The sequence below is a fragment of the Molossus molossus genome, unplaced genomic scaffold (genome assembly GCF_014108415.1).
Source record: "Molossus molossus isolate mMolMol1 unplaced genomic scaffold, mMolMol1.p scaffold_m16_p_21, whole genome shotgun sequence".
In the NCBI taxonomy this organism is placed as follows: domain Eukaryota; kingdom Metazoa; phylum Chordata; class Mammalia; order Chiroptera; family Molossidae; genus Molossus; species Molossus molossus.
This window is the reverse complement of record NW_023425357.1, coordinates 6372797-6395387: the sequence shown is the minus strand read 5'-3', so window position 1 is coordinate 6395387 and position 22591 is coordinate 6372797. Positions and strand designations below refer to the sequence as shown.

General features: G+C 53.5%; 1 protein-coding gene across 1 annotated transcript in view; it reads left to right on the top strand.

The window, feature by feature from the left end:
• Positions 1-2907: 2907 nt before the first annotated feature.
• Positions 2908-22591, top strand: part of MYH14 (myosin heavy chain 14) — a 75136-nt gene continuing 55452 nt past the window's right edge. The window contains exons 1-10 of the mRNA XM_036274123.1: positions 2908-2995; positions 6383-6793; positions 13210-13366; positions 15529-15556; positions 15683-15785; positions 16447-16470; positions 17960-18052; positions 18369-18432; positions 20517-20615; positions 21443-21583. Of these exons, the coding sequence (XP_036130016.1) occupies positions 6386-6793; positions 13210-13366; positions 15529-15556; positions 15683-15785; positions 16447-16470; positions 17960-18052; positions 18369-18432; positions 20517-20615; positions 21443-21583 (1117 nt within the window). The 5' untranslated portion in view covers positions 2908-2995; positions 6383-6385. The remainder of the gene's footprint in view (positions 2996-6382; positions 6794-13209; positions 13367-15528; positions 15557-15682; positions 15786-16446; positions 16471-17959; positions 18053-18368; positions 18433-20516; positions 20616-21442; positions 21584-22591) is intronic.

Here is a 22591-nt window from a genome sequence, read left to right as displayed (position 1 = left end):
GAGGTCATCATCTCCATTTTACAGAGGCAGAAATAAATAGAACCTCTAAAAAGGCCAGCAACTGGCCCAAGCCCACCCAGCTCTTGAACAGCAAAGGGAGGCTGGCTGGGGCTTGTTTGACACTCAGTTCCCAGTTCCCACCCCAGCTGCTCGCCCCTCCTGGGGCCTCAGTGTACACGTGTAAAATGGGGACAGAGCTCAAAGACCAGTGGTGCACGGCTCACCCGCAACAGGTTAGCTTCAAACGTGGTCACTGCCTTGGGTTTCAGCAGAGGCTTTTCTTTGTGACTTTGGAAAGTCTCCTGCCTCTCCTGAGACATCTGTAAATTGCGCATTGAGAAGCCTTAACGAACGTTTGGGTGTAGCGTCGTGGTTAAGAGCAGAAGTTCTGGAGTCAGATTTAGCGGGATCCGAGGTCTTGCTCTGCCACTTGCCAGCTCTGTGACTTTCGGCCACTAACACCCTCTTTCTAAGCTTCGGTTTACCTCATCTGGAAGATGAAGATCTTAATAGCACCAATTCCAAACGGTAGTTGTAAGGAATAAATGAGCTCATGCAGGTAAAGCGCTTAGCACAGCTCCCGGCATACACCAGGCTCTCAATAAATGATCACTCTTACTGATGGTATCGCCCACACCTCCCCAGTGGGTGAGCCTGGGAGAGTGCCTGGTACGCGGTCGGCGTTCGACAAAAGTGAATTCTCTCTCCGGTCTCTCCTGCCCGCCAGCTCCCCGGGGACCCAGGCATTCCGGCTTCCAGCCGCCCCCCTCGACGCGGGCCCTCACAAAGGCCCCCATTCATTCCTCCGGTACAAAGCTGCCCATTCACCCGGGTCCCTTGGGCCTCCCGCCCCTGGCCGCCCCTCGCGCCTCGCCATTGGTCGAACCTGCTGCCCATCAGGCCTCGGGGGCCGCCCACAAACGCGCCGCCTTGCTCCGATCTCAGGCGCGGTTCTTTTCCCACGGCTGGCACACTCCGGCAACTTCTGATTGGCTTCTCCTGACAGCTGCTTCTCTTGATTGGGCGGTACGTTCCCCCCCGGGCGGGGCCGCAACTTGCCGCAGAGGGCTCCGAATGGCCCCTGCGGAGCTCGTGTGGGCGGGGCTTTCCTGACGGACCCGCCCCTCTTTCTCCTCAGGCCGAAGCCTCGGGACGGCCCTGGAAGCCGGTGAGTGCCCGGGGCTCGCTGCCCGCGGGAGGCGGCGGAGCGGGACTGGGCCTGGGGAGGCTGGGGCGTCGGGGCTGCGAACGGGGTCCTGGAGGCCTGTGCGAGCGGCGGGGCAGGAGCTGTGACGGGGACACTCACCTTGGGCGTGCTGCAGAACAGCGCGGGGGGCGGGGCGGGGCATCCAAACCGCCCCCCCCTCGAGTTCCTACTGTGTGCGAGGCCGGGTCAGGGTCCTCGCTGGCGGCCCCGGGCCTATTTCGTAGATGGGGAAACTGAGGCTCGCTTTGGGACCTTGAGCCCTTTAATACCTGAGTCATCGCCTTCAACACCCGCCCCCAGATGACAGTGTCTCTGTCTTCACTTGTAAAAAATGCCGACCAGAGACAGGGGGTCAGGACTGGCCCAGGCAGAGGGGTGGGGAAAGACATATTTGAGCACCTACAATGTACTTTGGCGCTTTTATTTTTGTAATTAAATAATGTCCTTTAATTCTATTAACTCGAAGTGGGCTATATTGTACCCATTTTACAGGGAGGGGAAAACCGAGGCTGGGCAGAGCTGGTGACTGCAGGGAGACGGAGCTGAGGATAACACTCCGGAGACCAGCTGTGTTCTGGGTCCCTTAACCTCTTTCAGCCCACAGTAGTCCACGGAGGAAGGCTGTGGTCTCTGTGGCTTAGATGGGGAAGCCAGTGGGAGAGAGTTACCAAATGAGAGGGGGCAATTGACATCGTTGAGGACCTAATACTACACGTTCTCCCCACAAGCCCCCCTTTACAATGGCAGAAAACAATCGGGCTGGAACCCAGCTCCCTCTTTCTGCCTGTATAACCTTGAGCGAGTTACTTCACCTCTCCGTGCCTCGGTTTCCCCATCGGAGTACAGAAGCTCATCGTCCCCATTTCATTGTTTTTTTTTCATTTTTTGTTCAGCTAGAGAGGGAGGGAGAGAGAGGAAGAGAAAGAGAGAGAAATATCGAAGTGAAAGGGACACATCGCCACCCGCACGACCATCCAGGGCCGGGGACAAACTGCAACCGAGGTACATGCCCTCAGCGGGAACGGAACCCGAGTCTCTCTGGACCGCAGGCCGACGCTCTAACCGCTGAGCCAAACCGGCCTGGGCCCCATTTCATTTTTTTAAAAGTCATTCTGAGTTAAAACTCGGAGAGCTATTCTAAGAGCAGAAAACATTAGGCACATAGTAGGTGCGTTTACCACTATTTAGTCCTCATTTCACCCATGAGGAGACAAGCTCTGGCGGCCGGAACAACATTCCGTCGTCTTCTTTGATCCTCTGTAGGTTGTGCTGTCCCATTTCCAGGGCTGGGGACACGGAGGCTCAGAGAGATTAAATGATGTCATGAGGCATTGCTTATTTAAGCCCTGGGTTGGCTCTTTCTCCCACATCGTTTTATTTATTTCACTGGCCACAATTCACAGTGATGAAAGTTGAGACCCAGAAAGTTTGAGTGGGATTCGAACCCTGGAGTCCTCAGCCCTCTCTGCAGCGGGCGCCTGACCTTTACCCGCCAGAAGGAGGGGCCCCTGGCGCCGCCGCTGCCGCCGCCGCCGCCCACCTGGCTACCGGCTCATCCCCGCCTCCCCTCACCCCCCTGTCTAAGGCCTTGCGGCTCCAGGACCCGCCCCTTCCCAAGCCCGGCAGGTGCTGGGTGACATCAGAACCGGGCTCCCTCCTGGTGACGCGACGTGGCCCCGCCCCGCGCTGGACCGCGGAGGTAGCCTCACCTGAGAGCTCTGAAGGGAACTGGGGATTCCGCTGACCCCTCCCCATCTTTCCACTTCCTGCGCCAGCCGGCGCCCCCAGGTAGTACCGAGGCGGGGTAAAGGGGCAGCGACTCGGGCGTTTGGGTCTCGGTGAAATGTGGATTGGGCGCTTGGATCCCTGGATTCGGGGGGGGGGGATTGTTGGGGGCCAGGAATCCCAGTCTGAGTAAGGACGACGCTGGGGGCCCGGACTCCTAGGTCTTGAGAGAGGAAAGCACTCGGGCTAGGGTTCCGGATCTGGGGATAGGGACTCCTGGGTCTGAGGGAGAAGGGGCTGGGGGTCCGGAATCCAGGGTTTGAAGGGGGGGGTGGGCACTGTGGTCCTGGTTCCTCGGTCTGAGGAGACGGGGCTGGGGGTCCAGACTTCTGGGCCTGTTGGAGGAAGGGGGTTGGGAGCCCAGGTTTCTGGATCTGGGGGTGGAGGGGCTCCTGAATACTAGCATTCTGCTGAGGTCAGAGGGCTGGATTCCAAGGGCCCCAACCCTTGCCCCAGGGGCGGATCCCTGGCTCCTTTTCCTTTTCTAGCCCAGCAGTCTCTGCCCCTCCCAGGGCAGGTGCTTTCACCTGCCCTGGTGACAGTAATGAGCCTTGGCAGAGGCGTTCCTGCTGGCTAAAGAGGGTGGGGCTGCCAGGGGGGCTCAGGCCGAGGCCTGCAGTCCCATCTCAGGGCTATTGTCAGTCCTCAGAATCAGTCCCCAGGCATCCTCACCAGCCTGGCTGCAGTGAGGTGAGGGGCCTGGACTCGTGGGGCCAAGGGAGGAGGGGGCTGAGGGTTCAGATTTCTTGGTCCTGGAAGATTGGGGTGCTGGGGGCCTGGACTCCAGGTTCTAGGGAGTGAAAACATAGGACTGGGTGATTGCAAAAACTCCCAAACTCTTCCTGGTCAAAGGCCGAGGGCTGGAGAGGAAGTGGTGAGGTGGGGTAGGGTGAAGGTAGGGGTAAAGTCCCAGATATTGGGCTGGGCTGCGGGTGGATCAGGGTCACACAGGAGGCCTGGGGTGAGCCTTGGCGATTTGGGGCCTGGGAGGTGGAGAAACGTCATCCGCGGGTGGTAGAACCCTGCTGTTTGAATGCAGGGGCCCAGGGTTTGAGGCTGGAGAACATCAGGAGCAAGCGTCACTGTGGGCGGGGACTGTGGGTGCTGGGCACGTAAGGAGAGGGTCTGGGAGGCAGTGGGATGTGTGACCTGGAGCCAGGGGCGGGGCGGGAAAGGCTCTGCAGGAAAGATGAGGATGTGATGGGCACAGATCTGGGGATGCCTCAAGAGGAACCTGGTGTTTGGAAGGACTTCTCCAGGAGTATGTTGGAGGTGGGGGTCCTGGAGGGCAGAGGCAGAAGCACAGAGGTGGGGGAGACAGAAATTTTAGGGTGTTCCTGTGACTGTAGGGTGGTGATGCGGATGTCAGGCAGTGGAAAAGAATAGGCTCCTTCTTCAGGAGCAGGCATAATGAGGGACGGGGAGGATGTTTTCCTGATGGTGCTTACACTGTGCCTGAGATGCTGTGGCCTGTGGTCCATTTGAGGGTGGGGAGGGGTCTAGCACATTTTCGCTCACCCAGGGCCTCTATTAAAGCTCACAGCTCACACTGGGTTGTGACTAGAACTGAATCACCAGGAGCTGCTTGAGGAAGGGCCCTGTCTAACTAGTCTCAGGGTCTGCAGACTCCACCACCTCAGGGAAGGTTGACCGAATGGTGGAGTGAATGAATGGGGCCAGTCTCCCTATTATACAGAGAAGGAAGCCAGGTCACAGGGAAGGAAGGCACTGTTAACTTCCACTGAGGAAGGAGATTCGAATCTGCATAGGGTAGACCAGAAGTAGTCTGGGTATCTGAATGATAGATATCAGATTGACACCTTTCTAGGGCTCCCATCTAAGAGGTCAAGTTCTTCATCATGACCTAACATGGCCCCTTATTTCCCAGTCTTACCTCACCTGTCACCCTCTCCCCCTCCATCACCAGACTCCAGCCTCCCTGGCCACTCACAATGCCACAGACATACAGGTACAGTCCTGCCTCAGGGCCTTTGCACTGGCTGCTCTCCCAGCCTGGAATGCTTTTCCTCCTGACATTCTCATGGCTCACTCTCCTTTTTTTCAAATGCCACATCAGAGAGGCCTTCCCTGGCCACTCCAATTAAAACTGCAACACCCCTCAACACTAACATCCACCGTTCCCTGACTTATTTTTCTCCTTGGCATTTCTCATCATTTAACACACTGTATAATTATTTATCTTTTTATCTGTCTCTGGGGATTACAGCAGCACTATTCAATAGAAATATAATGCAAGCCACATGTATAATTTAAATTTTTCTAGTAGCATCACTAAAAACTTTTTAAAAGTAAAAATTAATGTTAGCTCTGGCCAGGTAGTTTAGTTGGTTGGAGTGTTGTCCTGTACACCAAAAGCACTGCTGGTTCAATTCCCAGTCAGGGCACATACCTAGGCTGAAGGTTCGGTTCCCATTTGGGGTGTGTATAGGAGGCAGCTGATCAATGTTTCTCTCTCTCTCTCTCTCTCTCTCTCTCTCTCTCTCTCTCTCTCTCCCTCCCTCCCTTCCTTCCTCCCTCTGTCTAAAGTCAATAAACATATCCTCCCATGATGATTAAAATAAAAAGAGTAAAGCCCTGGCCTGTTTTGTTTAGTGGTTAGAGTGTTGGCCCTCGGACTAATGAGTCACGGGTTCGATTCTGGTCAAGGGCACGTATCTCGGTTGTGATTTGTCCCCTGCCCTGGTTGGAGTTGAGTGGGAGGCAGCCACTCGATGTGTCCCCTTCACATCGTTGTTTCTCTCTCTCTCTCTTTCCCTCCCACTCTATCTGAACAAAAGTGGAAAAATGTCCTTGGGTGAGGAAAAAAAAAAAAAGAGTAAAAATTAATGTTAATGATATATTTTATTTAATTCAATATGCCCAAATTATTATTTTGGTATCATCAAATAGAAATCTGGTGTGTATCTTATACTTAGAACCCCATCTCCATTTGGATTCTCCATTTCAGGTGCCCAGTAGCCACACGGGCTATTTATATTTAAATTTAATTAAAGTAGAATACAATTAAAAATTTATTTCCTCAGTCCCACTTGCCACATTTCAAGTACCCAGGAGCCACATGGTGCGGTGGCTCCGTATCGGACAGCGCAGGGCTAGAAGGTAAACGCCCTATGAAGTCAAGGGTCTTTTTCTGGCTTGTTCATTTTTATATGACCAGTGCTCTGAATAGTGCCTGGCTCACAGGCTGGCTTATTACATAATTATTGAATGAATGAATGAATGAATGAATGGAGAGAGAGAGGTGAATACATTACATGAGTAAAGAGGTCTGTGGACCCATTTTGCAGAACTGTAAAAAGAGGTCCGGGGACTGCCTAGGGGTGGGGTTGGAGCCCCACGTGACCTCCATTCTCTTCTCTTCCCTTGCAGACCATGGCAGCAGTGACCATGACGGTGCCCAGGCGGAAGGTGGCTCCCAGGCCGGGCCCGGTGCCCGAGGCGGCCCAGCCGTTCCTGTTCACACCGCGTGGGCCAGGTGTGGGTGCTGGGCCTGGGGGCTCGGCCACCTCCCCGCAGGTGGAGTGGACCGCTCGGCGCCTGGTGTGGGTGCCTTCGGAGCTGCACGGCTTCGAGGCGGCGGCGCTGCGAGATGAGGGCGAGGAGGAGGCCGAGGTGGAGCTGGCGGAGAGCGGGCGACGGCTGCGGCTGCCCCGGGACCAGATCCAGCGCATGAACCCGCCCAAGTTCAGCAAGGCCGAGGACATGGCGGAGCTGACCTGCCTCAACGAGGCCTCGGTGCTGCACAACCTCCGCGAGCGCTACTACTCCGGCCTCATCTACGTGAGTGCATTGCTCCGAGTGGGGAGCTCCGGCCGGCACCCCCACTTGAATGAACGTGAGGCCGTTTATCGTCTTTATCCCACGTCGTGTGACCATTCCTACACTTAGTTGCCAAGTTATAAGTGACTGGATTATCAGGACTTCCTCGGACCCCAGAGGGGGGTCCCCCATGTATTATGTGGTAGATGTACCTGACTATTTCCCCAACGTTTAGCAAATTCTGAATTCTCAACTGTAACAAACCCAGAGTGCTTTGAGAAAGGGCTATGGGTCTGTAATAATTAGTGAACCATTGAATATGGAAAAGCACGTGCCAGGCCCTGTGCAGAACGCCTTCCATATATTAATTCATGTCCTCTTACCTTACACGGGTAGAATCTATTACTGCCCCCATTTTATCTACGAGGAGACTGAGGCCCGGAGAGATTTAATAACAACACAAACCAACATTTATTAAGCAGAAACTAGGTTCTCTAAAATGTATTGCCTCATGGGGGTGGGCGAAAAAAATTCCGGTAGCAGCCCTGGCCGGTTTGGCTCAGCGGTTGGAGTGTTGGCCTGCGGACCAGAGAGTCCTGGGTTCGGTTCCCGCTAAGGGCAGGTACCTCGGTTGCAGTTTGTCCCCGGCCCCGATTGGGGTCGTGTGAGTGGCAGCCAGTCCATGTGTCTCTCTCACATCGATGTTTCTCTCTCTCTCTCCCTCCCACTTTATCTGAAGATACATGCAAAAATGTCCTCGGGTGAGGATAAAAAAAAAAAAAAATTCTGGTAGCAGACTGTAATGAAATAGTATGTTACTTCAAGGAGCCAAAAACTAATGAGGACACAGAGTTTACATAAAACACGTATGTTGTCTCAATACATCCTACCATTATAAAGCATTTTATAGAGCCCTGGCCGGTTTGGCTCAGCGGTTAGAGCATCGGCCTGCGGTCCCGAGAGACCCGGGTTCGGTTCCCGCTAAGGGCATGTACCTCGGTTGCAGTTTGTCCCCGGCCCTGGTTGGGTCGTGAGGGTGGCAACCACTCGATGTGTCCCTTTCACGTCGATGTTTCTCTCTCTCTCTCTCCCTCCCACTCTATCTGAACAAAAAATATCAAAAAAAAAAAAAAAAAAAATGTCCTCAGGTGAGGATATAAAAAAAATAAAAAAATAAAAAAATAAAGCATTTTATAGATAAAGAAACTGAGGCACAGGAAGGTCAAGTTCCTTGACCAAGATCACCCAGTTGGACATGGCAGGCCTGGTTGTTGAGCTCCAGCCTCTACCATTTTGCCGTGGTGCCTCTTAAGATGAAGACGGGACTGGCGATAGTGAGGCTGACTATGGTAGTCTAGCCTCTGTTAAGCAGTTAATGTGTCTCAGGTTATATAATCTTTACAGCAAACAGATGAAATAAGGCAGCGGATCTTAACCCTGCCTTCACTTAGGACCACCTGGGGAAATTTTCTGAAAATACCAACACCTGAGTCCCACTCCAGCCCATTAAAATCAGGCTCCTCGGGGGTGGGGGTGTATGGCAGGGTATTTGGTATTTTTAATAAGCTTCCAAGGTGGTTCTAATGGGCAGCCAAAGAGTTATTAAGAGCAAACAGGACTAGAGAGATTGACAAGGAATGTCGACAATAATAATGAAAACTAGTAATAGCGGGTAGCTAGCAAATATTTATTGAGCACTTACGATGTGCCAAGGACTGTTCTAAGTGCTGTGTGTAGGTTATCAGCTCACCTCTAGACCGGGGACTGTTGTTATCACCTGATGTTCAGGAATGTTAAGTGACTTGGGTCCCAGGTCACATAGATATGAAGGAGTCCTGCCAGGATTTGAACCCAGGCAGCTGGCCCTCGAGTTATGCTCCAAACACCAGCTTGGAGGGCTGGGGTCTCACTGCCTTGCTCATGGGGCCCCACTGGAAAAATCATCAAAATACCTAGCTAAAAGCCTAAAAGGCAAAGTGCTGGTTTTATATTTTTAAAAACGACAAAACTTCAATGAGAGTAATGAAAATATTTCAGTAAGTGATTTGATATATAAAGAAATGAAAAGAAATAAACTGGCCCCAATATCTGCCTTGGTAAGTGTCACAAAGCACAAGAGTCGAATATTTGTATGAATTCTGACTCCTGTTTGGGAAGGAGAGACCGAGGCGTGAGAGGGCCAGGGCCAGCACTCAGGGCACCTCAGCGTGTGGTGGCAGGTGTGGGATTTGTTTTTGTTTTTGTTTTTATCCTCACCCGCGGATATTTTTCCATTTTTTGTACAGATAGAGTGGGAGGGAGAGAGAGAGAGAAACATCGACGTGAAGGGACACATCGAGTGGCTGCCACCCGCACGACCAACCAGGGCCGGGGACAAACTGCAACCGAAGTATGTGCCCTTAGCGGGAACCGAACCCGGGTCTCTCCGGACCGCAGGCCGACGCTCTAACCGCTGAGCCACACTGGCCAGGGCCAGATGTGGGATTTGAACTGAGGGCTGTCGGACCCTGGATGGGATTGGCACCTTCTCCAGGCTTCACTGGCTCCTGATTCCTCGCTCACCTTTGTAAGCCCTGGGAAAGAGGCCTCTGCCCAAGCCACTCCCCTGTGTCTCACCGAACGCAGGAAGATCAGAGGGACACCCAGAATACCAAGCCACCCTTTGCCTCTTTATTTTATTTTTTCGTTTTGTTAATCCTCACCCAAGGGCATTTTTTGCATTGATTTTTAGAGAGTGGAAGGAAGGGAGGGAAGGGAGGGGAGAGAGACGGAGAAACATCAGTGTGAGAGTGACACATTGATTGGTTTCCTCCCATGCACTCCCTGACCAGGCCACGGATTGAACGTGCAATCTTAGCATGTGTCCTTGACAGGGAATCGAACCCTCAACCCTTCAGTGCACAGACTGAGAGTCTAACCAACTGAGCCACACTGACCAGGGCCACCCTTTGCCTCTTAACAAATATTCTGAACCCTCACAGTAACCTTATAAGGTACCTGCTATCACCCCCATTCTTCAGGTGGGCAAACTGAGCCTCAGAGAAGGGCCAGCATTTAGATAAGGCCCCAGAGCTAGGAACCGGCTAAGCTGGGACTTGAACCCAGGTCGTCTGACTCCAGACCCCGTGTCCTATGTACTGTGGTAGGAAGATAACTGAGAAAGTTCAGGGGGAAACTGGTGAGGCCTGAGCTAAGGCCGTGGCCCAAGAACCAGAGAACTAGGGCCTGACAAACAGAAGTGAGATGGAAGATTCTAGAAGCCCAGACAGGATGTTAATTGGGCCTTAATAATAATCATTCGTACTTAACGAGAGCTTGCTGTTCTATTTATTTATTTATTATCCTCACTCGAGGACATTTTTCCATTTTTTGTTCAGATAGAGCGGGAGGGAGAGAGAGGAAGAGAGAGAGAGAGAAACATCAATATGAAGGGACACATCGAGTGGCTGCCACCCGCACGACCAACCAGGGTCGGGGACAAACTGCAACCGAGGTACGTGCCCTTAGCGGGAACCGAACCCGGGTCTCTCTGTACCGCAGGCCGACGCTCCAACCGCTGAGCCAAACCGGCCAGGGCGAGCTTGCTGTTCTAAATTGCCTTCCAGTGTAATCTTGCTGAGCCCCGGCTACGTAAGGCTGTGAGGCAGGGGTTCTCACCCCCTTTCCCCGCAGCTTGGAGAGGAGAAGCCACTGGCCCAGCAGTCATTAACAGCTGCTGTATCATCACACTTGATGTTCCAGGGCCCATGCGCAGTTCTGGACATGCAACCTGAACTCGTGGGTGGCTCCCAGCACCCTGTGTGGGAGTGCTGTTCCCGTCCCCGTGCGATGACATAAACGAGACTCAGAAAGGTTAGGCGTCTGCTGAAGCCACCCAGCCAGAAGCTGTCAGAAGTGCGGTGCAAGCCGTGCCCTTGCTAAGCACAGGCCTGTGCTCAGTACATATTTGTCGACTGGCCACTGGTGATGTCAAGGTAGTGTGCCCAGTGGAAAGTTGGGCTGCCAGGGCTCCAGAAACCTGGCTTCTGCCTTGAATAAGTTATTAGGCCCTTGAGTCACCTAGGGTCACGGCCCTTCACCGAGACGCTTGGGACAGGAAGGGCACCCGTTTGATACACATTTGTGATGCTCCCTGCTCTGTGGGACACCAGGAGATGCATTGTGGGCCTTCACTTTTAGAATCCTTCTAGGTGATGGTGTTAAAAGCCCCATCTTCCCGGGCTGGAGACTGAGGCTCAGAGAAGGCACATCCCTTGTGTGAAGTCACACAGCCAGAAGCCCGGGCTGACTTGGCTTTGCAGTCTGTGCGAGCTCTTAGCTCCCAGGTGGGATGGGTACCTGGGAGTCTCGGGACTTATTTTGGAGTGCCTTTATGGGCCCCGCCTTGGGCCCGCTGGTTTTCATTAATTATCTCCCTTAATCCCCACAGCCTCTGTAACAAGGTGGGGAGTGTCTTCCCCGGTTTCTCAAGGAGGAAACCGAGACTGGGGAGGGTTGCAGGGCTGAGAAGAGGCGGAGGCGGGAGGTGGACCCCAAGGGTCTGCCTTCGGAGTCCCCAGTGTTGGGACAGCGACTCCAGACCCTTCCAAACACGTTTCCCCAGCTATGCTCCGGGGACTCAGGTGCCCCCATCCTCTCCGGGTGCACCAGCCTCTGCCCTTTGGCCCCTGGCCTTGGCAGCCAGCTCAGGTTCCTGTGGAGGTGTCACCCAGGCAACAAGGTGTGGCTGGCAGGATGGGGCTGGGGTGCGAAGGTGGCATGGGGAGTGGGTTCGTCCGCCAGCCAGGAGTGGGGGCCAGGGCGCCAGCAGCCATGAGATACCCTCCCAGGGAATGTGGTCCGGCTGCCCCGCCCTCAGAGAGCCAGCGCCTAGCAAACCGGTTGCTCTGCTCCTGGCTGGCCACCCACCCTCCCACCGTAAAAGGGTTGGCACCTGGGAGCCAGGCAGCCTGTGATGGCCACACCCTGCTCTGCTTGAGAAACACAAGCTGTCAGGGAATTTAAAACAGTCCTGCTACTAACCAACTAACAGGCTAGCCAGCTAACTAGCTGAGTAGCTGACTAGCTGGCTAAGTAGCTAACTGGTTGAATAGTTAACTAGCTAAGCCACTAAGCAGCCAATGCTGGCTAGTTGGGCTAGCTAATTGCAGCTAGCTTAGCTCGTTAGCCCTCTGGGTTGGTTTAGCTAGGGAAACAGCTAGCTCTCTAGTTGTCTAACTACCTCTGTCTGCCCTGAGTGCCTGTTGTCTACCTGATGCTCTGGGTGAGCTGGAACAGTTCTTAGACCATCCCAGGGTCCTGAATCCAGGCCCAACGGGTGTGTGGATAAATTCAGGAAGTCCGTGAACTTGGATGCAAAAAAAAAAAAAAAAATTACATCTTCATTTCCATACACCTGGAACCTAAACTTGAGCATTTCCTTCGGTAAAAGTGACCCACAAGTTTGAGTACAATAGACAATCTCCAATATACCTGTTTTATGCACCAACATATTTAAATGTCACGTTTTTATGTTCACATTAGAAATGTGTATTTCATCACAGGTAACACTTACTTGTTTCTATAATGGGATTCGCGTAAGCAGGACCTGCGTGTCTGTTACTAATAGAAACCACAGATTCTTCCCGTCACGTTTCAGTGGCTGCCGTACTGTGAACACCCTTCCCGAGATATTCTGTGTGTGTTCAAGCAAGTCCATGAAAATACTCCTCTTCTGCCCTATTCACTGCGAAGGGCTCTCGCCTTGTTTCCTGTCACTTGTTAAAGTTTTGGAGATCATTCCACACCCCTTCGCGGAGAGGTTATGGGGAGCCATGTACGGACACGTATTCGGGTCACCTCCAGCCTCTGCCATTATGAAGAAGGCTGCAGTAGATAGGTTTGCACACGCTCCCTTCCTGTGTGTCTGGGTCCAGGCAGCGACAGGCTGTGGCCCAAGTCTGGCCGGTGGCAAAGTCCACATTCTCTCTCAGGGCGAATCCTCACCCGTACGGTGCCTTTGTGCAGTTTGGAAAGATTCTCTTCTACCGGCAGCCTGAAAGTGTTTGTAACAGATGTTCAAATTCGAGCCCTGGCCAGTGTGCTCAGTGGTTAGAACGTCAGCCCGTGCTCTGGAGGGTCTTGGGTTCGATTCCCACCTGGGTGGCAGGTGGGTGAGTGCAGGAGGCAACCAATCAGTGTGTCTCTCTCCCATTGGTATTTTTCTCTCTCTCCCCCCCCCCCTTTCTTCCACTCTTTCTAAAATAAAAATCAATGGAAAAAATACCCTTGGGTGAGGATTAACAACAACAGATCGACATTTTCACGGTGTGAACAACCTCCCCTTTGACGGATGTCCTGGCGTAGGGTGCAGGCTGCCCAGCTATATGCGGCAGCCTGTGCCGCCCCCGGGGCTGCAGGCAGGCGGCTGAGGCCCTCCTCCTTCTTGTCCCCTGCAGACGTACTCTGGCCTTTTCTGTGTGGTCATCAACCCGTACAAGCAGCTCCCCATCTACACGGAGGCGATTGTGGAGATGTACCGAGGCAAGAAGCGCCACGAAGTGCCACCCCACGTATACGCAGTGACCGAGGGGGCCTACCGAAGCATGCTCCAGGGTGAGTGGGGCTGGGGCTGCTGGAGGCGACCCTCCTGTGGGGGCTGTGGAGGCTTAGGATCAGATCACGGGTCCAGGATCTCAGACTCCACCAAGCTTCTTGGTGGGGCAGGAGAAGACACAAATGAAGGGCTCAGGGGGCAAGGCTCTGGGTCCTACCTGACAGGCTCCTTCACCCCCTATTTTTTTGTAGTTAATCCTCACTTGAGGATATTTCTCCATTAATTTCTAGATAGAGTGGAAGAGAGGGAGAGAGAGAGAGAAACATCGATGTGCGAGAGACACATTGATTGGTCGCCTCCCGCACGGCCCTGTTGGGGTCTGGGATCAAGCCTGCAACCCAGGCAAATGTCCTTGACTGGAAATTGAACCTGTGACCCTTTGGTCTACGGGCCAACGCTCTAACCACTGAGCACACGGGCCGGGCTCAGTGCATTTTAATACGTACAAACTGTGTATTAAAATAGATGGTATATAACAAAGAATGAGCGCATTATGCGCATTACGTGTGGATCCTGTAATTCACGTTGTCGTGGCATGAATGGCAGTCCCTTTAACAGACATCTCTGCGCAGTGCACCGCCTCCCCACTGTACACGGTGACCCCTCTGCCTGCCATGTAAGGGGCTGCTATTCACCCCATGACAGAACAGATCGTGCCAGCAACGTGAATGGTAAATGAGTGGACACTCTGAGAATCACTGTCTCCAGAGAAATTTCAGCAGAAACCTGGCATCAGTTGGCTCCCAAATGATGCCTGTTGAGAGAAGGGGTGGACACACAGGCAGATGAAAAAGGGGCCTGGCCCTGGCCGGTTTGGCTAGGGGTTAGAGTGTCGGCTTGCGGACCAAAGAGTTGCAGGTTTGATTCTGGTTAAGGGCATGTACCTCGGTTGCAGTTCAGCCCTGGACCTGGTCAGGGTCATGTGGGAGGCAACCAGTCGATGTGTCCTTCTCACATCGATGTTTCTCTCTCTCTCTCTCCCACACACACTATATCTGAAGATAAGTGGAAAAATATCCTCAGATGAGGACTAAAAAAAGCAACAACGAAGGGGCCTGGTCCTGCATGCCCCCTACTGGGGATTGGGCCCACAACCTGGGCATGTGCCCTGACTGGAAATCGAACCGGCGACCTCTTGGTGCATGGGTCGCTGCTCAACCACTGAGCCACACCAGCCGGGCTAGAATGGAATAGATTTAGATGTCATGTTCCCATATTCACATGATAAATTTATACTTAATCACAGGTGATACTTACTTGGTTCTATAATTTCATTTGTTTCACATTCATTTGTCTAATTTTCAGCTGCTAGATCCCAGTTATTATATCTTAGGAATAAATGTACAGTAAAGTAAGGGTGAGCGCCTACTCGCGCTTTTTGTGGACTAACGCATTTAACCTCACAGCAACCCCATGAAGCAGGTGAGCTCATCTCCCTGGCTTCCAGATGGGGAAACTGAGGCACGGAGCAGTACAGTCATTGCCCACAGTCCCCCTGGTGGGTGGGTGGCTGAGGTGGGATTTGAGCTGAGGGACTCTGACCACTGCCTCCCTGGGGTCCAGGATCCCACTCTCCTGTCTTTGGATCTCACGCTCAGCACGTGGTAGGGGCTCAAACTGAAGTTTGTTGAATGAATCATATGCTGTTCAGTTGGAGTTTATTGTCTCCTCAAGTGAGGAAACTGAGGCTCAGAGAGAGACAGCTGCCTTCCCAGGGTCACACAGCAAGCAAGAGGCCAAGTTGGGTTGGGTATTAGAATCCAAGAGTGTCCCCTGGCCGGTTTGGCTCAGCGGTTAGAGCGTTGGCCTGCGGTCCTGAGAGACCCGGGTTCGGTTCCCGCTAAGGGCACGTACTTTGGTTGCAGTTTGTCCCCGGCCCTGGTTGGTCGTGCGGGTGGCAGCCGCTCGATGTGTTCCTTTCACATCGATGTTTCTCTCTCTCTCTCTGTTCCTCTCTCTCCCTCCCACTCTACCTGAACGAAAAATGGAAAAATGTCCTCGGGTGAGGATAAAAAAAAAAAAAAAAGAGTGTCACACATCAAAACCCAAGCTTTCCCTTATTCCCCGGGAATGATTTTGAAAAGGGAGTGGCCAGCATAAGGTGCCTGGGTCCTGCAGGAAAGACCCTGCCAGCTGACATGTTCCCCTCTGTCCCCTCCAGATCGTGAGGATCAGTCCATTCTCTGCACGTGAGTAATCCTGAGGGCTTCCTGGTGGAGGTGGGGTCCCAGCTGGGTGTGGATCTCCTTGGATTGGGTGGGGTTTACCTGGAATCGTTGCTGACCCCTCTTGCTTCCCCTTGTTGTCCCGCATAGTGGGGAGTCTGGAGCCGGGAAGACAGAAAACACCAAGAAGGTCATCCAGTACCTTGCCCACGTTGCATCATCGCCGAAGGGCAGGAAGGAGCCAGGCGTACCGGTAAGTGACCTGTCTTGGGACATGCTCTAGATCCTGCCACCAGCAATGCCCCCTCCATCTCAGGCTCTGCTTCCCCATAACTCCCTCCCTCCCTCAGGGGGCGCCACAGTTGTGGGTCTTCTCCTGGCTTTCCATGCTGGTTGTGCACTTACTACGTGCCTGATAGAGTACTGGGAGTCGTGGCAGGTGGACAAAAAATGCAAGGGCCAATTCTTGGCTTCATTGGCCTTTGGAACAGCACCAGGCACATAGTAGGTGCTTATATTCCTGAGCACCTACTATGTGTCAGGCCCACTGGGGTACCTGCAGTGCCCTGGTTGGCTTTATAAGTGGGCATTTTTGTATAGTGCTTGTCCTTGTGCTCATTTTAATTTAACACTCCAGTGGGGTGGGTGTTGTTTTCCTGTGTTAAAGATGAGAAACTGAAGGCATGGCTGGGGTGAGTAGGTTTTGGGGTCACACACCCTGCAAGGGCTAGAGTGGATTCAAACCCAGGCATTGTGGTCCCCCAGGCCACCCCACTCCACATGTCCAGTTCCCCCTCATCTTTCCCCTGCCCACCACCTGAGACCACCAGTTCACCTGTGTGTCTGTCCACGTTTCATGTGCTGTGTCCTGGTCCGTGTCCCGGTCCGTGTCTCGTGTCCTGTGACTTCCTCAGGCCTCCGCCAGCACCATGTCTTATGTGAGTAGCAGGGAATCACTTTGCGTCATGCTGCCCTAATGCCACCCAGGTCACCCCAACCCACGGTCTTCCTGGCAGACAGGGCCCAAGGCACTGATGGTTACGCCTGCCAGGGAGCCACACTGCCACTTATGGTGGTCCTACTAGGTGCATACCAGTCCCTGCAGTCGTTTAATGCAACCCTACTGTGTACACACAGGGCCCGCTACTGTTGATGGTGGCCCTACTGTGAGCACACACACCCAGGGCCCGTACTGTCATTTAGTGTGGTCCTACTGTGTGTGTATAGAACCAGTCTGCACTGCTACTTCTGTTAGCTCTACCGTGTGTGTGCAGACTGCCCATAGATATCAACACGAAATAACTCAGAGACCAAAGTACCATTTATTGCTGATCTGCTAAATGCTTGTAGATGGGGACCACAGACACCATGAATTCACACACTCAGAGACCCATACTGCCATTTATTGCAGGCTCTCAGCTCAAGCTAGTCTCTGAGGGCTCGCAGGGAAATTAAAGAAATAGCTCATGCCCTAGAGAGCCTGGTTATGAAGGAGGAAAAGAAAATTGCCATTTATTGAACACCTACTATGTTCCTGGCTCTGGTGCCAAAATGGCTGTGGGGAGTTCAGAGTAAGATCCCTACTCATAGGGAAGGAAACTACCATTTTGTGAATGCCTATGATGTGCCAGTTTGACACACTTTATTTATTTATTTTTTTTCTTTTTTATTTTTTTTATCCTCACCCGAGGATATTTTTCCATTTTTTGTACAGATAGAATGGGAGGGAGAGAGAGGAAGGGAGAGAGAGTGAGAAACATCGACGTGAAGGGACACATCGAGTGGCTGCCACCCGCACGACCAACCAGGGCCGGGGACAAACTGCAACCGAAGTACGTGCCCTTAGCGGGAACCGAACCCGGGTCTCTCTGGACCGCAGGCCAACGCTCTAACTGCTGAGCCAAACTGGCCAGGGCTGACACACTTTATATAGATGGTACAGATTTTTCCTTAATTCATTCCAAAAGTAATGCATTGTAACAACAACAACAACAACAAAATCAGATAAAGTGAAATTGCTTTCTTCCTCTCAATGCCCCTTCCTTGGAGTGGCTTACACTGTTGACAGCTTGGTGTGTATCCTTGCAGACCTTTCTCTAAATGCTTACAAACATGTATCTATACCTGTAGAATGGGAGTGCTTGGTGGTGTTTTTTCTCAATTTATTTTTTATCAATGGGATCACATTGTAGGTATTTTTCTGCAATTTTTTGTTTGTTTGTTTTGTTTTGTTTCCACTCAACAATGCATTTTGGAGATGTTTTCTTGTTCCCTTCACAATAGATTGATAGGCGCCAGCTGGATACAGGGAAGTAGGCACACACCCAGATATACAAAAGTCCCTCACACACACACTCAGCCAACTGTAACACAGACCACAACCCCCTGCCCTGGTTCTCACTGAGGTTCCCCACCCCCACCCGGCAGGGTGAGCTGGAGCGGCAGCTTCTTCAGGCCAACCCCATCCTGGAGGCCTTCGGCAACGCCAAGACAGTGAAGAATGACAACTCCTCCCGATTTGTGAGTGCTGGGAGGGGCTGGTGCCAGGCTGCCTGTCAGGAGAGCAGTAGGGGGAGGCAAGATGTGTGGGTCTGCTGAGGGAGGAGCTGCCGGGGGGCTGGGGGCCTGGGGCCTGAGGAAAGAAGTCAAAGGGGCCTGGACCTCGGATTCTGCAGGGAGCTCTCTCTGCTGACACCCCATGATTGAGGTGGGGCTCGGGTGAAGGCAGAGACAAAGCCAAGAGGCTCTGGGAGGGGTGAGTGTGGGTGAGGGCTGCTCCTCAAACCACTGGGAGGACGAGGACCCTCAGCTAAGCCCCCAACCCCCTTACCTATAGGGCAAATTCATCCGCATCAACTTTGACGTGGCTGGGTACATCGTGGGTGCCAACATCGAGACCTGTATCCTTCACCGCCCCGTTCTGCACAGGCAGCCTACAGGCTCAGTGCGAATTTACCAGACAAAACACAGGAGCTCCTGGCGTGCAGACGGACAAATCACCCCGACCTGGGCTCCAGTCCTGCTCTGCCGCTCAGAGCCTGCCGGGACCCCGAGCACCTGATGACACTTCTCTGTGCCTCAGTTTGCCCTTCTGCAGACGGGGAAGGCTCACAGAACCTGCCCCAGAAGGGTTTAGAGGACAATGTGGGTCAAATGCTTAGCACGGCGCCCACCACAAAGTAAGCACTCGTTAACGAGCTCTGGTTATTAGAAGTTAAGGATTGGAGTAAATTAACAGCGTCCTTATTGATGTTAGCATTATTATTTTTTGAATCCTTACCCAAAAACATGTTTTTAAAAAATTAATGAATTAATGTTTTGTTGATCCCTACCTGAAGATATTTTTTTCTTTATTTATTTTTAGAAAGAGAGAGAGAAACATCGATGAGAGAGAACAGCGATTGGCCGCCTCCTACACGACCCCCACCGGGGGTTTGGCCCACAACCTGGGCATGTGCTCTGAGCAGGAATTGACTCAGCGACCTCGTGGTGCATGGGTCACCGCTCAACCACTGAGTTACACTGGCCGGGCCCTGCGAATATTTTTTCCATTGATTTTTAGAGAGAGTGGAAGGGAGGGAGGGAGGGAGAGGAGAGAGAGAAACATCAATGTAAGAGAGACACGTTGATTGGCTGCCTCCCGCAGTCGCCCCAACTGGCACCAGGGAATCAAACCTGCAACCTAGGTATGGGCCCTTGATGGGGAATTGAACCCGAGATCCTTTGGTGTGCAGCTGGCGCTCTAACTACTGAGCACCCTGGCCAAGGCCCTGCAGCCTCTTTTTATCTTCACACTTGTCTTCGGCACCTGCGTTTGAACGCTACCTTTCTCTCGTCCACACTCCTCAGCAGCTGTGGCTGCCCACTGGACACAGCTGTCTCTGCCCTCGGGCCTATCAGCAGCCTGTGTGTGCGCTGAGATCCTGGGCAGGTGCCCCCCCCAGGCCAATCAGATAGGTCTCCAGCTCTGCCTGACCCTCCGCACCTGACCTGCCTTGCTTGTTCCGACACGCCTGGTCCTGAGAGCGCTCCACGGTTATCTCAGCACCTCCTCTCTCCCGGCCCGCAAGGAGGCAGGTGTCATCACCCCATTTAACAAGGGGAAGCCGAGGTTTGGGGCTGTCGGCACCCAGGGTCGCACCGGTTGTGTGTGCTTCCCCCACCCCACCCCGCCTTGTGTGACCCTGTCCCCTTCTCCTCTCCATTTCCCCAGCAGGTTATTGACCCCAGGGCTTTAAGTCAATGACCTCGGTTGGTAGCCGATCTTGAACAAGACTCTGCGTTATGACTGTCACGCAAAATCCGTGCTTGGTGGCCCATGAGTGTGGGGCATGGAGGGGCAATTGAGTAATTGGGTGTTTTATTTGCTCTAAGGTGTGTGTCACCCATTTTTATTTTTATTGATTTATTTTGAATCCTATGCTTATTAATTTTAGAGAGGGGAAGGGAGAAGAGAGAAGGAGAAACATCAATTGGTTGCCTTCTGTATACACCCCGACCAGGGATCAAACCCACAACTTAGGTATGTGTCGCGATCGGGAATCGAACCCTCAACCTTTTGGTGTATGGTGTGGTGCTCCAGCCAACTGAGCCACGTGGCCAGGGCTGTTAACGATTTTTAGTGTGTGAACGAGTCATGTGACTTTCCTAGAAGGGAGGAACCAGTAACCCCAATATCCGTACAGGGAAACGGAGGCTGGGAGGGTAATGATGGCAGGAGACAGTCTTACCATATAGCTCATTCACAGCAACTCACTGATGGGTGTTATGATCAAGCCCCTTTTGCCGATGAGGAAACTGAGGCACAAGGGCTTCAGTGACATGCTGAAGGCCATTCATCCAGTTAGTGGCCAGGTCACCGGCCTGGACTGTGAAGGACCCTACTGCATTAGGAGATAGCGGGGGGGCGGGGGCAAATGGATGGGGGCCCAGGCGGGGTCCCCTCTCCGCCTTTTCTGCGGCACCTTGACTCGCCTCCACCCAGACCTGCTGGAGAAGTCGCGGGCCATCCGTCAGGCCAAGGACGAGTGCAGCTTCCATATCTTCTACCAGCTGTTGGACGGCGCGGGAGAGCAGCTCAAGGGTCCGTGTCGCTGCCGGGGGCTAGGTGGGGGCCCCTCGGGCCTCTGGCTTCTCTGGGCCCCAGAAGGAGAAATGGGTGGCATTGATATGTGTCGGGCTCCTTTGGGGAGTGCATTCTGTCGCCTCCTGGATCCTGCCGCCCCTGGTTCCGGCCACCTCACAACTTTTGCAGCAGTAGATTCTGCTGCCCTCTGGTCCTGCTGTCTCCCTGGTCTTGATCACACTGGCCACATGGCTCCTGTGCACACTCACTTCTCTTCTGCTCACTCCAGCGGGTGTGACTCCAGCTTTGCCGTGGCTCCCCTGCCTCACGGATCCCCGCGGTCCTGGTCTGTGTGGCTTTGCGGCTCCCCTTCGCTCTGGCTGCTTCCTGAGGTTCTTCTTGCCCCCTGCTCAGCTCCTCCTGCCTGTGGCTCCCTGTCATGCTGGCTCCTGCCACCCCTTCCGGCCCCTCCTCACCCAGGCTCCCGGGGGCTTCTCGGGGGCTTCTGAGCCACATGCCGTCTGCTGCTGGCCCCCTGCTGGCCCATGGCTTCTGCTAACTCAAGGCACCCTTGGGCCCATTGCTTCTGCCGACCAGCGGCTCCCGCCTGCTCTGGGCAATTCCAGGGCTTGAGAACCTCTGTGGAAGGAGGAAAGATGAAAGGTCTAATATGTGCTAAGTAAGCACCCACTCCATCCCCAGCCCTTCCACTGACTTAACAGAGGAGGAAACCGAGGTTCCCAGTGGGGCAGTGACTCGTCTGGGGTAGCCTCTGAGGAAGCCAGGATGTGAGTCTGATGCCACCGTTCCACCTTGACCTTGGCCTCCGCTTGTTACCCCTGCAGCCGACCTGCTCCTGGAGCCATGCTCCCAGTACCGCTTCCTCACCAATGGGCCGGCGTCCTCTCCGGGCCAGGAGCGGGAGCTCTTCCAGGAGACGCTGGAGTCCCTGCGGGTCCTGGGATTCACCCACGAGGAAATCACCTGTGAGTGAGCCCTGTGCCCAGCGAAGGGCGGGGGAGGGCTCTGCATGGCAGCGGGGGGACCTGGTCATTCATTCCTTGGTTTATTTGCTCAAGCATTTATTGAGCAAGTACTATGTGCGGACACTGGGGCCACAGCAGGATGTGAGACCAATAAGCATCCCCACCTTAGGGAGGCTGACTAACCGAGAGCTACAGTCCTGATAAGTAAGGAATCCTGTGCTCTCTGAGAAGGCGAGAGTGTGGGGAGGAAAACAGAACAAAGAATGAAGTGGGGAGGAGGGGACAGCTTTAAGTGGGAAATCCAGAGGGGCCCCTGAGATGGTGATGTTTGAGCAAAGGCCTGGGGGAGGGAGCTCTAGGAGTGAGTATTGGGGATGTGGGGGAAGAGCATTCCAGGCAGGGGGAACAGCCTGTGCAAAGGCCCTGAGGCAGGAAAGGCATGGCATGTTTGAGGAATGAAACTTTGGTCTAGTGTGTGACGGAGGGGAGTGAGGGCTGGAGCTGCAGAGGTGGCAGGGCCTCCAATTCCAGCCTGAGGGGCTGGGACTTTGTCCTGGGGACTCTGGGAGCAGGCCAGGAGCAGCTCTGGGCCATGTGGAAGGTGGACTGACCGGAGGTCAGCAGGAGCTGAGGTGAGGGTGCAGGGAAAAAGGTGTTGTTCCCGGCTGGGCAGCCCTGGTGTGAAATCCTCAGATCCTATCACCCTGTGTTATGCTGGTTTGCCCCTGAGCTTGTCACCAAACAGGATGTTTTGACAACAGTCCTCTTGCAGCACGACATTTGTTCACTAGGGCCACCTTAACGAAGCAGCCCAAACCCTGCCCCTCAACTAGCAGAAATGGATTGTGCCCAGTTCTGGGGGCCAGGAGATCTGTCCCCTCCCTTAGCTGCTGGTGGTTTCCTGGCAACCCTCCCAGTTCCTCTGCTGTAGAAACATCACCTGATCTGCCTTTATGTTCACATGGTGGTCTCCCCACGTGCACACCTGCGTGCAATTTCCGCCTGTTA